This window comes from Callithrix jacchus, chromosome 15 (assembly GCF_049354715.1).
Source record: "Callithrix jacchus isolate 240 chromosome 15, calJac240_pri, whole genome shotgun sequence".
NCBI lineage: Eukaryota > Metazoa > Chordata > Mammalia > Primates > Cebidae > Callithrix > Callithrix jacchus.
The window spans coordinates 27704024-27717758 of NC_133516.1; the positions used below are offsets into that span (position 1 = coordinate 27704024).

The 13735-nt window shown below is 43.5% G+C and overlaps 1 protein-coding gene across 6 annotated transcripts in view; it reads right to left on the reverse strand.

Annotated features, from left to right (window-relative positions):
- The window catches only part of ZDHHC3 (zDHHC palmitoyltransferase 3), a 60323-nt gene that overhangs the window by 43177 nt on the left and 3411 nt on the right, over positions 1 to 13735 (reverse strand). For all 6 annotated transcript variants that reach the window (XR_013527259.1, XR_013527260.1, XM_035275051.3 and 3 more), the window contains exon 2: positions 192 to 521. Coding sequence is in view for 4 of the 6 variants with exons in the window: in XM_035275051.3 (XP_035130942.1) it covers positions 192 to 497 (306 nt within the window). In the remaining 2 variants the exon portion in view is untranslated. The remainder of the gene's footprint in view (positions 1 to 191; positions 522 to 13735) is intronic.

Sequence of the window (13735 nt, forward strand, 5' to 3'; positions counted from 1 at the left end):
AGGTGTTGACCCCTCTTCCCTAGCCAGAATTCCATGGAACTCTGAACAAGGCAGAGGTCCACTTCCCCACCCTCCCCTGGCCCTCCTGTTCTCAAAATTCCCAAGGTCCAGGGGGAGCATGCAGGCTATGGTTATGCCAGGGCCAGAGGAGGAGAGTGTGGGCTGGTCAAAACAAGCCCAGACATACTCACGGGGTCCGTCAGCATGGCCCGGCAGTGGGAGGCCAGGGCCAAGAAGGCCAGCAGGTTGAACACAATTCCGTTGATGATGCTATACACGTAGTCTCGAGATGGAATCAGCATGACAAAGAGGACCACAAACTCCGCATAGAGGACCAAAAACCAGGTAACGATGGCACAAGCGATGCCACAGCCATCACGGATAAACCACATGGTTCCCACAGGACCAGGGTAGGGAGGTGGGACACACTTCTCCGGCTGGAGGTATTCTGGTTTCCGCTCAATGTCTCGAAAGTGGTGGGTGGGGATAAGCATCATAAGCTATTCTGTCCATACTGGCATCTGAAAGAGAAAAAAGAACCCAGAAACTTGGTGTTGTCTTGTCATCAAGGAGGTTTGACAAAATCACTCCCAAAGTGAGTTGTGATTACCTACCTGCAAACCTCTATGTGCAAAGCCACCTAAACACCTTGCTCATTTAAAATGTGAGTTCTTCCCCCTCCCCTTTTTTTTTGAGATGGGGCAGGGTCTCTCACTCTGTCACTCAGGCTGGAGTACAATGGCACAATCTTGCGTCAGTGTAGCCTCGACCTCACACCTCAGGCTCAAGTGATCCTCCCACCTCCACCTCCCAAGTACCTGGAACTACTAGCATGCATCACCATGCCTGGCTAATTTTTACACTTTTTTGCAGAGATGGAGTTTCACCATGTTACCCAGGCTGATCTCAAACTCCTGAGCTCAAGTGATCAGCCTATCTTGGCCTCGCAAAGTGTTGGGATTACAGGCGTTAGCCACTGTGCCTGGCCCAGCCTGCCAATTTAGAGGTGGTACTAGAACCTCGGTCTCCTAGATCTATTGAGTAGACAATGCCTCGATAGATATGTTCAAATTTTGACTTAAAAGGCAAGGAGAGGCATAGAGAAGGGGAGAGAGTTAAAGGTTGTTTTCCTACCACCTGGTTGTGGGGTGCTACATGTGCCTTTGTTTCCTCACCTGTGAAAACACCTACATTCCAGCTCTGGACACCTCCTCCAAGGATTGCTGGTATGAGGGTTGGGGGAACTGGTGGAGGTGCTTGCAATGAATGATACAGATCCTAACACTCTGTACACCTCATAGACTATGCATGTGTATTCTAAGAAACACATCCATGCCTTCAGAAACAAGTGCTGAGCAAAGCACCCTTTCTCTCTAGAAGCTGCAATTCAAGTTTCTGGAGATAGCAATGAAATAACCAAGAATCGATGACTAACGTCTATCCACAGCATGTACTACAAGACACAGAAAGCATAGATTTCCCTTCCCTTCTTCTTTATCTTAACCTCTTTGGCCTGTTGCATCACCAACCAGGTTTCTCAGTTAGAAACTGTGATGGCTCAAGCTGCCCACCAGATGCAGGTGCCATGGAAAAGAACCTATACCGCAGGCTATGACACAGGTAAGAACACCTCCGTCTTTTGAGAACTCAAGTAACTATACAACAGAAGAAATCACTCAAAAGCATCACTGGCCATGTGTGCTTTCTGAAGACTATGGCTCGGAAGGGCAAAGGCAGGCTTTCAATGGCTGTACTGGGTTATCTATCCTTACTCTGACTTTCTAATTTTTCTTCTTCCTCTACTGTCCTCGCCCCCAGCAAAGAAACCAAGCATCTGGATTGAATACCGTATTGTTATGAACAGTAAGGACATGTCCCAAAATCTAGGAGGGCAGACTAGTAACTACTATTCAAAATGACAGACGTTCTAGAGTCAAAAGCTGTGCAGAATAGTAAGGAAGAATAAGGACAGGCCCACTCCTCCCAAGACGGCAGAGAACTAATGGCTGAAAGGCATTTAAATCTGTATCACATATTTGACCAAAGGAACCTCGACTCAACAAATACAGCCACTATCACCGTGTTAGGGAGCAAGAAGTCATGACGCATAGAGATAGAATGACCACCTCAAGTAGAGAAAAAGTCTTGGTTTCTGATGGTCCATCAAACAAGTTTTTCTAAGAGAGCTATCCTTGCTCTCCAGAGGACAGCGGCAAGTGGTCCTGCCAGACAACCTAAATGCATTAAAAGATGCAGGCCCACCTTCTGAAGCACCAAACAGAGGACAACAGAAGATCGGAGATCAGGCATGTCTGGCACCTGACCTGTGCCCAGCAAATTCTAAAATGACAAACTCTATTCAAGGAAAACCAAACAAAGGAAAAGCTGATGTCCCGCAATGATTCAGAAGCTGATTGAAGCTCAACATTCTGACAACCTCCAATTGCAAGCATTCTTTTGGGTTTCCTCCTGCCCTACAGATTTATATTGATATCACCTGTTCCACAATTACTATTTAAGCTTAAAATGAATAACGTTTTGTTGCACCACAGCCACATCATTTGATTATATATTGTCTCTGGCTGCTTTTGTACTACAATGGCAAGAGTTGAGTAGCTGTAACCCACAGCCCTAGATATTTACTCTCTGGCTTTTTATGGAAAAGTTTGCTGATACCTTTTTCCAAGCAGTTGTTGGCTATCAAATAAATAACAGATCCTGCTTCCCTGGCAGAACAGCTTAGTGTGATGGAGATAGTCAGTTACAGCTCACACTATCCCACTCACATCTGTGGCAGCAAAACCTCTTGTCATCTGCAGCCTGTGGGCCACCTCCCCATAACCTGTGTACTCTATCAAACTGTTCTTTGATTATCATAAATGGTATGGTTTTCATAAATGGATAATCACTGAAAATCAATTTCAGAGCAATCCTTAGGTACTTCCAGTGGTTGAATTATATTCACAGAATATTCAGAGTGGTTGCATTCTATCCTTTGACAATTCTTCATTCTTGATTGTATGTATGACAATGATTTGATTAAACAAGAGTTATGTTTCATGTGCATGGTTTTGTTGAGGAACAAGCCCTTCCATGTAAGTAATTTCCAGAAAAATGTGACTTGTTTCCAAGCAGAAACACATTTTAACCACTTGGATAGTTAAGATGGAAATCTTAAAACAGAAAGAGAGAGAGAGGAGGAAGGAAGGAAGGAAGGAAAGAGGAAGGGAGGGAAGGAAAAGGTATTATAGCTGTTTGTGCCTTAAGCACAATAACCATCCATTTCTTCTAGAATGATTTAGAGTTATTACCAGGAACATCAACTACTGGAGTGTGTTAGGTAATGATGTCCTCGGGGCTCCTGAAATTCACTGGGTCTCAGCCTCACATCAACTGGCTTGCTCAGACTGTAGTAATTGCCATTCTGGCATCTCTTTATATGATTCCTTGTCTTCCTCCTCCACTCCTGCCTACTCATTTCTGTGTCTACAGTCACCAATCATTCCCACATATCCTCTATTTACTACTGCTAATTGGCTGTGGGCTAGAAAAGTGAATAAACTAAGTCTTGTTAGATTTATTTGCAAAAGGGTAGTCGTTTTGGGTAACAGGCCTTCAGGGAACAACTGCTATGCTCTTCACCATATAGTCTTTGAGGGGAGGAGGCCCTCCCTTGTTAGCCCAGTTGCTGGCACAGAGTAGCCACTTAATACATGTGTTGATTAAATGGATGCATGAGCTTTGTGATCCCAGGCCCACCTTTTAGAGGTATTGTCTGCTTACTTTCAGGACTGTGACCATATTCTGGGTGGTGGAGGTGTGCCAAGTGGAACCATGAGGTAAGTGAACAGACTCTTACTGAAGTAACCAGAATGTTCCATCCTCAAACAATGTGAGACCAAAAGTGTACAGAGGAGCTCTGTTTTCTTTTCACCCTCACTGGTGAGCAAGAACCTGTGATCTAGGAAAGGACCCAGCCAAATGTGTACCTGGCAGGGCCAGACACCAAGCCCTGATCTGAAGGGCACATTCCACACTTAAGAGTTTCAAAGTATCCCAATCGAAACCAAGAAAGGCATACTGCTATAAAAAGGTTGCTTAACCCCCAGACCTCCCAAAATCAACAGATGTAGCTTTCAAATAAGGATCTGTTCCTTGAATTAGCACTGAAAATCTGAGAAAAATTGCAAAAAACCCACGATGAAATTAACTGTGTATATTTCCTTTACCCTGCCCTAACAAAAACCAAAAAGGCAAATGTAGACCCCCCGCTTTTCCTTTTCTATTTTGAATTAGAGAAACCCCATCCTTAGGGTTGAGCAGTAGACCTCTGCCAAGGACCCCCTTCCCAACAAATGTCCTTATTTACAAGGGGTGGGCAGAATTTGTTGCTCAGAACTCTGGAAAAGGGCCCTGAGGATGGGCCCCAAATTCCTAACACCACCCCTGCCAGCACATGCTCTCAGAGGGGCAGCCTCCTCTAATTCCCCCTCCCTGTCCCCTTCATCCTGGCCCCTTGCCCTGTTTGCTCTCTAAAGTCTCCTCTTTTTATTCAGTTCAACTCAAAAAGACATTCATGGAGCAGACACTAAATGCAAGGAGCTGTGCAGGGGGCTCACACATGAGGGATGTGGTGGACAATAATGTGTGTGTGCTGCCCTGCTCAGGCCCTGCCAGTCCCCTCCCCCAGCTCCCAACCTAATAACACAGTCTTATTTGCTTTTCTCTACTAACCTGCAAGTCTCATTTTATTTAGCTCTGTAGCCTAGTGTCTGGTAAATGTGCTCAAATCAATAGTTCCTGAGTGACTGGTCACAAATATCAAACAGACACACCCACAATAATGCTAACATATAGGTGACTAATGAATAGCACAACAAAGGGGAAATAATACCAAAAAACCCTAAACTCCAAAAGCAACAAAACCCCAACAACCATAAGTGAAATAAATAGACTTTCTCATGGCAGGGACTTCTGAAGGCGTGGGCTCTGAGCAGGGCCCGGAGCCAGGTGAAGCCTGTTGCTTATACAAAGACAAGGGGGGCCGGGTAGGCCTGGCAGGGAAAGTGGTGCTATCAGTGGGGATGGGGAGGGGCAGGATGTCCAGGGATGTGTGCGTGTCTATGGACACATGCAGGCTTTATAAAGAAGAGAGGAGGTGATTGGAGATGAGGCTTTATAGGGAAGAGAAAGTTGTGTTTTAGAAAGCCTTTAAATTTTATAATGAGATGAGATTTCATCCTGAAAGGTACCGGTGAGCCATAAAGTTTCTGAGGAAAGTTGTGAGGGGATAGTATTCACGCTGTGGCAAGGCCACTCTGGAAGTGACAGGCAAGATAGTTCAGAGGCCAACAAGTCCACGGAGGCACTATGGCAAAAGGCTAAGTCTCATTTTGGTGGTATTAGGTTTTCTGTTCCTCTAAGTGGCTGACAGTTTCCCGAGGGAGATCTAGAACAATGATCATTTTGTAATTTGAATTATAGTAATCTACACCGAAGTTTTTTGGCTAAGGGTTTTATTAAAAAGAGTTAGGTCCTCCATATATAAGTATTCCAGGTTCAAAGTCATTACTCCTTTCACCTCATAGAAGAGTTCACTGAAGCCCAGAAAGGCAAAGGAACTAAGCCTGGGGGGGCGGGTAAGGAAGGCACCACAGAAATGGATCCACAGGCCCAGAGACGTTCTGGAGCTCCCTAGTGCCAGCGATGCTCATGATAAGATGTGGTATCAAAATGATGATCTGAACTCTGTTGGGGGCAGTTTGTGGGAAGTCAAAGGAAATCAGCTAGTATTCCTTCCTAGAGTTCTAAAACCAAAACCAAGAAATGCCTGAAATTAGTGCTAGTCTAAAAGCAACAACAAAAACTGTTTCTGGTTCTGAGAGTTGCCTCCAGATCCATATATGACACATGTGCTTCACTATACCTGATCTCAAGTGTGCTCTTCCACTAACCTACACACTGACAGACACAAATGTATTCAGTGGACTGGGTTGCTGGGTCAGCCTTGAGGTACACCACTTATGGCTCAATCTCCATGCTTCCTCTCCATGGCAGGCAGCTCAAAGGGTTTGAACACCATAGTGCTAATGCCAAGCTCTCAGGCCCCATCCCACTGTGGCACTTCATCTGGTTGGCCAGGATGAACTAGCTTGGCCAAGTGTTGACTGCTAGTGATGGGCAGAATCTAGCTACATCATTTGTTGAATGAAGAGCAAATCTCTATAAGTCTATCATTTGGAAAACAACAATAACAACAACAACAACAACAACAAACAAACCCTGACCCACAGTCCATGCTTTATGGATGGGGTCAAAAGCACGACTGTTACACAAAACATGTAAGTTCTCTACTGAATGTATTAGAGTCCCAAAATGTCACTGTTCTCAGTCCAGAGAGTGTCCCAAGGACCCCCATCCTCTCAGATTGCCAACAAGTTCTATTCACCTGCTTTCATAAAACAAGATCCTACACTAAAGTCATGGAGTAGTTCAGCCAGAACTAAAACCAAATCTTTAGAAGCAACTCAAAGTACTTTGTGAGGATTACTTTTCTAAAACACTGCATCCACCCACATTCTCACATCCACATGAACATTCACACGCTTGTGAACAGCATACAAGTGTATCTTGAGACCACATAGATTAAAGAAGTATCAACAAAGGGCAATTAACCATTACAGCATATGAAATAACTGTACACAGACTGGTTTAGCAAACTCAAAATCACGTATAATCATCTCCCCTTGGCTTAAAGATAAGGATTATCTAAATACTTAAAACAAAAATTGAAGGATTAAACTTTCTGGGTCCCTACAAGAAGGAACTATAAAACTGAAACTCAATTTTATCAAGTTCTTAGCAGATATCATGAACATCAGCAAAATAGCAGAAACTCTAAAACAGGATGCTTTTGGCTTAAGCCCAAATTTGTTTCAGGTGAATATGTGACATTTTAATAAATCTAGTATTATACTAGACTGCTGTTGAGGGCTGGTCTGGTATCCTCTTGAACTTGTCCTAAACACTGAATTCCCACCTAAACTAATTCTTACCACAGTTAAATAGTCCAGTCTACCCTTAAACAATCACTTCAAATGTCCACTGAAAGAGGGTAGTGTCTTTTCTGATGTTTCTATAACTCTTGGCTGAAATTCACCCTAATTAGTATAACATTAACCTTCTATGGTTTAAATTGTACAGCCTTAAAAACATGGAGGTTTTTTTTTTTTTTTTTAGAACTTCTCACATTCTAGACTGACAGGCCTAAAGTATTCATTTCATTCACAAGCCAGCCCTGCAACCTCAAAGATCAATAAATGGTCTTTGCCTTAGAAGCTTTAGATACAAAACTGGTCAAGTAGAAAATTACTTCATCTGCAATACAATTACCTTAATTTGTGTAAGAATCCAAAAGGACTGTAAATTTTATGCCCATTTTTTAGATGAGTCTCAGAAAAACAAAGAATGAACCATGAATCAGTATGTTTGAAATATTTCATTAAAACACAGGATGAGTCACTAAACTTTTTCAAAAAGGTAAGGGTGTGGTCTGAAGCCTAACAGAAGAAAGGTTCCTTATCTTCCGCAGCACACCCTGCTAGCCAAGGAAAGTGTCCAGGCAGGCAGAGAGAGCTGGCCTGTTTTGTAAGATCTTTACCAACAAGTCTACACTGTTTCTCTCTCTACAGCAGGGGCTGTCTCCCTCTTGCCTGCCTTTTGTTTCTGTCATACTCAGCCTTCAACAAAAAACAAATGGAAAAAAAAAAAGTAAAATATTGTACCACCAAGCCAAACCTTACACATATTCCGGTTCACTGAGGAAACCAGGAAGTGGTCAGTAAACTGAAATTTCCTTCTTGCCTCATAACTGACCACCTCCTTATAAAACCCATTCATGCACACACTCAGACTCCTACTAATGTCCTTCATTTCAGAAAACAGTCTGGGATTTGGATAGCTCATGGAGGCTAACAGTTCCTCTACTTGCTATAATGATTTTATTGCAATTGGCTACTTTACCAACTCCTGGTTTTACTGATCTACTAAAAAAATAGTATGAAAATATGCACCCAAACAGGTGCAGAGGCTCACATCTGCAAACCCAACCCTTTGGGAGGCTGAGGCAAGAGGGTCACTGGAGCCCAGTAGTTAGAGACCAGCCTGGCCAACATAGTGAGACCTTGTTTCTATTAAAATATTTTTAATTGGGAAAAATAAAGACACACCCATGTTTAGTGTGATATAATGAATGTCACAAACGTTGGAGATCTGTACTATAGAAGACACTACTTATTTGGGTAACATGTTCCACTTTTCCTTTTCTTTCCTTCTGTCTCTTCTCTCTCCCTTCTCTCTGTCTCACAGGGCATGATCTTGGCTCACTGCAACCCCTGCCTCCAGGTTCAAGCAATTCTCCTGTCTCTGTCTCCCAAGTAGCTTGGACTACAGGCACACGCCTCGATGGCTGACTGATTTTCTTGTATTTTTAGTAGAGATGGGTTTCACCATATTGGTCAGGCTGGTCTTGAACTCCTGACCTCAGGTGATCTACCTGCCTCGGCCTCCCAAAGTGCTGGGATTACAGGCATGAGCCATCACACCCGGCCTACTTTCCCTTTTCATGGGTGTCATTTATATATTGCAATGAAGAGAAATATTAAGACTCCTTTAAAAGAAGACCACTTGTAAAAGTAACTGGGGAAAAAAAATCAGCATTTTAGAACGGGGAGAAATATTAAAGACCATCTAGTAGATTTTAGTCAAATTTTCCTTTTTACAAATGTGAAAATTTAAGTCATTTTGACATTCTGTTGAAAACTTATGTTTTAGGCAAAACATGCAGTACTGGCTAGAGCAATGGAGATGGGCATCAATATTAACTGAATGTCGATTATGCTTCAGGACTATGCAGAGCAGCTCATTTTAATTCTTACAGCAACCCAGCACAGCAGCTTTTATTCACCATTGCAGAGATGGAAAAAGTAAGGCTCAGAGGGGTTGGGAAATATTCCTAAGGTCGCATGGATCGAGGCAGTGATGGAGCCAGGATTCAAAACAGCTCTGCTTGCCGTCAGAGACTGCACTTTTTTGCACAGCATATGGATTTGTTTTTCACCCAAAGTGGGAATGAGAGAAATGCAGAAGCAGGAAATATGAGTTCTACTTCCTGTTCCCTTACACAGATTTGACGGACCTGAGGAGAAGTTTCTTCAACTTAGCTTAAGTGTCTTCCTCTCTGAAGTGAGGGCATGGACTAGGATCTCTAATCTCTGACTGTTAAAAAAAAAAAAAAAAACAAAAAACTCAAGAAAGGGACTCTAAGCAGACTTTCCTTCCACTAACTTCTGGGCACCCATAATACCTATTCTTTAAAAACAAGTCTGGGCATGGTGGCTCATGCCTGTAAGGACGCTTTGGGAGACCCATGCAGAAGGATGGCTTGAGCTCCTGGGCAACATAGTGAGCCTTCATCTCTACAAAATCTTAAAAAATTAGCTAAGCATGGTGGTGTATGCTTATAGTCCCAGCTACTGGGGAAGCTGAGATGGGAGGACTGCCTGAGCCCAGAAGGTTTAGGCTGCAGTGAGATGAGACTGCACCACTGAAATCCAGCCTGGGCGACAGAGTGTGACTCTGTCAAAACAAACAAACAAATGAATAAATAAAAATTGAGCATTCCCTCTTCGATGAGCCCCTTCTGACACCTGTCTCATTAATGGAGCATGATACCCACTGGGTTACCTCACAGACTGGGGCCCTCAGAAACATTGCTGTTTGGAAAGAGACCGTGAGAACCACCTGGTTTCTTCCAAACTCTGGTCCAGCCTGTTTTACAGATGAGTGAAGAGGTGAAGCTCAGGTTGTCAGTGGGTCTTCACAGCGAGGTGGCTAACTTGCTTTCTAGGTCTAATGGATGGTAACTACCACCACCTGTTTAACTGCTACTCTGCCATCTCCCTGCATTAACTCCTCCTTGCAGGAAGAGTGTAAGCCAGCAGGAACACCTTCATAAAGGCAACAATAAATAACTGATCCAGCTACCCAAAGAACATTTGTCAATGAGGGTGATACTCTCATAGTTTGTGAACCCTTTGTAATCCAATGCATGATCTCATTTGACAATGAACTGCCTTCTGGCCTCTGTCAGGGTAGGCTCCAGTTTTGCCTGAGTGTTGCATCCACAGTATATGCTGAATGTAGGGTGGGGCCCTGATTCTTTCCTGACCCTCACTGAAGATGTCCACTACCCATCCCTGCCTCCATCCAGGCACGGGGCTGCTTCTACACATGCCTCTTCCTGTTTGATTCTCATGTCTACTCTATTTTGTAGGTACAAATGCTCCCTTTTCAATCCCCCTTTTAGAGATGAGAAAACTGAAGCATGCCTACATTCATACGTCCAGGAAGAGGTGGAGACAGGAATATACTCCCAAAGTCTGCTCTTGTCCCACAGCCTGATTTTCACTACTTACTACAATTAAATTTCGTCTAATAGCTAGAAAATAAAAGGTGGAGGAGTACTGACCATCAGTGACCTTGGGTTACTTACAGTTTCGCTATCTTGCCCACACACGGTTATGCAGAGGTGGCATTATCAGGTGGGCTGCATGCAGTGGTGCTCACAGGCCACAGGCCTGAACACAAGCATTTTGGGCTCTAAGCTAGGGCCTGGCTGAATATCAGCCAACATTTAGAATACTGATTCTGCCCTAACCTAGGAGGCAGGAAGACTGTGAAGTCTCAGCCAGAAGAGTCACCCTAGGATTGAATCCCTAAAATCTGCTTCTGCTGGAAAATACTTCCTGTGGGGCCAATTACCAGAATGCTGCTTTTTCTGAGAAAAAGCTCCCCCCAACCCCATGCTAGACAAAGACCAGTCAGCAAAGGTCCAACCTTAGGGTGTTGAGAATGGCACCTGAGCCCACATTGTGTCATGTGTAGCCACACAGCCACTGTGACATCACTCAGGCCAGAGCTTGGGTGTTTTTAGGGACTAAAAGCAAAAGTGCTTAGAGAATTCTAAAAGACTAGCTAGGGAAGAGAGATAACCAGTTATTGCAACTGTACTAGGTACTAGGGCTCAAAAAGAAGAGCCATTTGACTTTTAGGAATCTGCTGGTATCACTTATTCCAGGTACTATAAGTGGCAATGCAAGAGCAGAGCGCTGGGAGGGACCTGGGACCACAGAAAGGGGGCTGTATTGGGCTCCTAGAGAGAGAAGACAGTCCCTGCCTACCTAGTGAGGGCTCTCTGGCATTCACTAGAGGGCTTTGAAAGTAGAAGGGGGCTAGTACTAAGGAGAACGAAGACTGGGTTTGGAATCAAGAGGCCAAAGTTTACTCCCAATCCTGCCACTCACGAACCTCACAATCTCAGGCAAGACAGTTAGCATTCTGGGCCTCAGTTTCCACATTTGATAAAACAAGGGGACAATCACGCCGATTGGTAGGGCCCCTTGCAGGGCTGAGATTCTATAAGTCCTCTGTTTTCAGGAGCAAATTCAACGGTTTCTTTGTTAATATCTTGGGTGTTCCTTTTCGTTTTTACCAAAAGCTGCCCTTAACGTCTTTTCCTCATTTGATAATATTCAAAAAGATGCCCACTGGTAACTATCTCTCTTAGCAATTTCCTGAGCATGTTTAGTTTTTTCAATCAAGTACAGCATAAATTACCACTTCCTTTTGTTCATTCATTTTTTTCAGAGTGGAAAAAGCACTAGCAAAATATATCAAGTATAACAAAGTGGTAAATGAAAGGAATCTTAAAAACCCCAAGTTAAACATGGCCACTTCCAATATTCAAATATTTGCATATCTAGGATCCATTCTGAGTTTTATAACCTGACAAGATCCTCACTTGAGGGCAAAATGAGACTTAGGTTAACTGACTTGTTCACAGTCATAAAGCAAGTTAATAGCAAGGCCCAAATCTTTGGACTAATATGCCTGGTAGTCTTTCCACCATCGACTGGTATCTTCCTAACCAACCTGTCTTTCTAGATTCTCTGCTACTATCTCTTGGTTTAGAAACATACACTTCACATACCGAATACTTTACTGCAACAGGACTGTGGTCAGAACTGTACTTGTCCCACTAGGCTCATCCTGCTAAGGTAAGAAAGTGATTCACCCAAAGGCATTCCATCTCCACTCACCCGGAATGGGAAATAGGAAATATATGTTCATGTCTCACCAAGAGTTCAAGCCAAAGAGTTCAATCACCAAGTCAATACATACTAGGAAGGCTATGGTTTGGAGACTAGGAAATGATGACATTTTGCATGCATTTCAAATGTATTAGGATGTACGATTTAATTAAGTGGGACATGCACCTGGAGTCTTCTCACGTTCACAGTTGACAGCCATGAATGACCTGACCATTTGTTTCTGGAAATCTGCTTCCAAGGAGGAAAGCAAATGATTTTTTAAAATGCAAAACAGAAAGGAACTAGAGGCAGCATGGCATCAGGCTCATTTTTTCCCCCTAGTAGGTCAATATTGAGACATCGCCCCTCCATTTCTACCTGTGACTTTGTTACTTTCCATGACTATCAGGGTGTGTGTGTGCTTAAATAGTTCCATATTTGGTAATCAGGATATGTGACCCCCTTTTCTCAAATATGCCCTGATGAGACATAGGAAACACCCTGTCACCTTTTCAAAATGAAACACACAAGAAGACTGTATAACCCTTCCTCTAATTAAGAGTAAGCTCTACCCATGTATTACTAGCAATTTTTGTATCACTGTAATCCCAAGTTATGTCTAAAAGACAGCTGGAGACCTGCTGGCCAGATTATGACAGTTTTTACATATATTCTTCATTTCTTTCATTATTTTATTATTTTTAGAGATGGGGTCTATGTTGCCCAGGCTGGACTCAAACTCTGGGGCTCAAGGGATCCTCCCACCTCAGCCTCCCAATATCTAGTATTCTTTAAGACAAGGTGCAGGTAGGAGAAATGCAAAGTGTTTAAAGGAAACATCTATAGGGAAAACAGTAGCGTACGTTGTACATTTTGAGGGTGCTGGGGTAACGGTGAAAATGCAAAGGAAAAGGCCTAATATGCGCCATGTCTGCTTAAGACTAGAAATAGAAAGAAGGTTTCCTACTGGGCTTTTAAGAGCTCTCTGTGGCTGAGCACAGTGGCTCATGCTTGTAATCCCAGCACTTTGGGAGGCTGAGGCAGGTGGATCTCTTGAGGCCAGCAGTTCCAGACCAACTTGACCAACATGGCCAAACCCAGTCTCTACCAAAAATACAAAAATCAGTCAGAGTGGTGGCATGGCACACACCTGTCATTCCAGCTACTCAGGAGGCTGAGGCACAAGAATTGCTTGAACCCGGGAGGTTGCAGTGAACAGAGATCGTGTCACCGCACTCCAGGCTGGGCAACAGAGTGACACTCTGTCTCCAGAAAAAGCTCTCTGCAATGTCAGCACCACAGACTCAGCATTGCCCTGAAGCTCTCCTGTAACTGGCTTTTATTGCTTTAATTAACCAAGGCTGGGTGGGACAGATTTATATCTGTCTCTGTAATGTTATTGTTCCCAGCTTGTGGCTAGCAGCAGCTCTTTACCTTTTGTGTTTGATACCTGTCCTGCACAATTAGCACCTTATTATAGGCTGGCATCTCTCTAATTGCCACTTCTCAATTAAGCACTTTATTTTATTGTCTTGTTCACGAACTAGTTCAAGGTTCTGGGATCCCATACTGTAATAATTCTACAC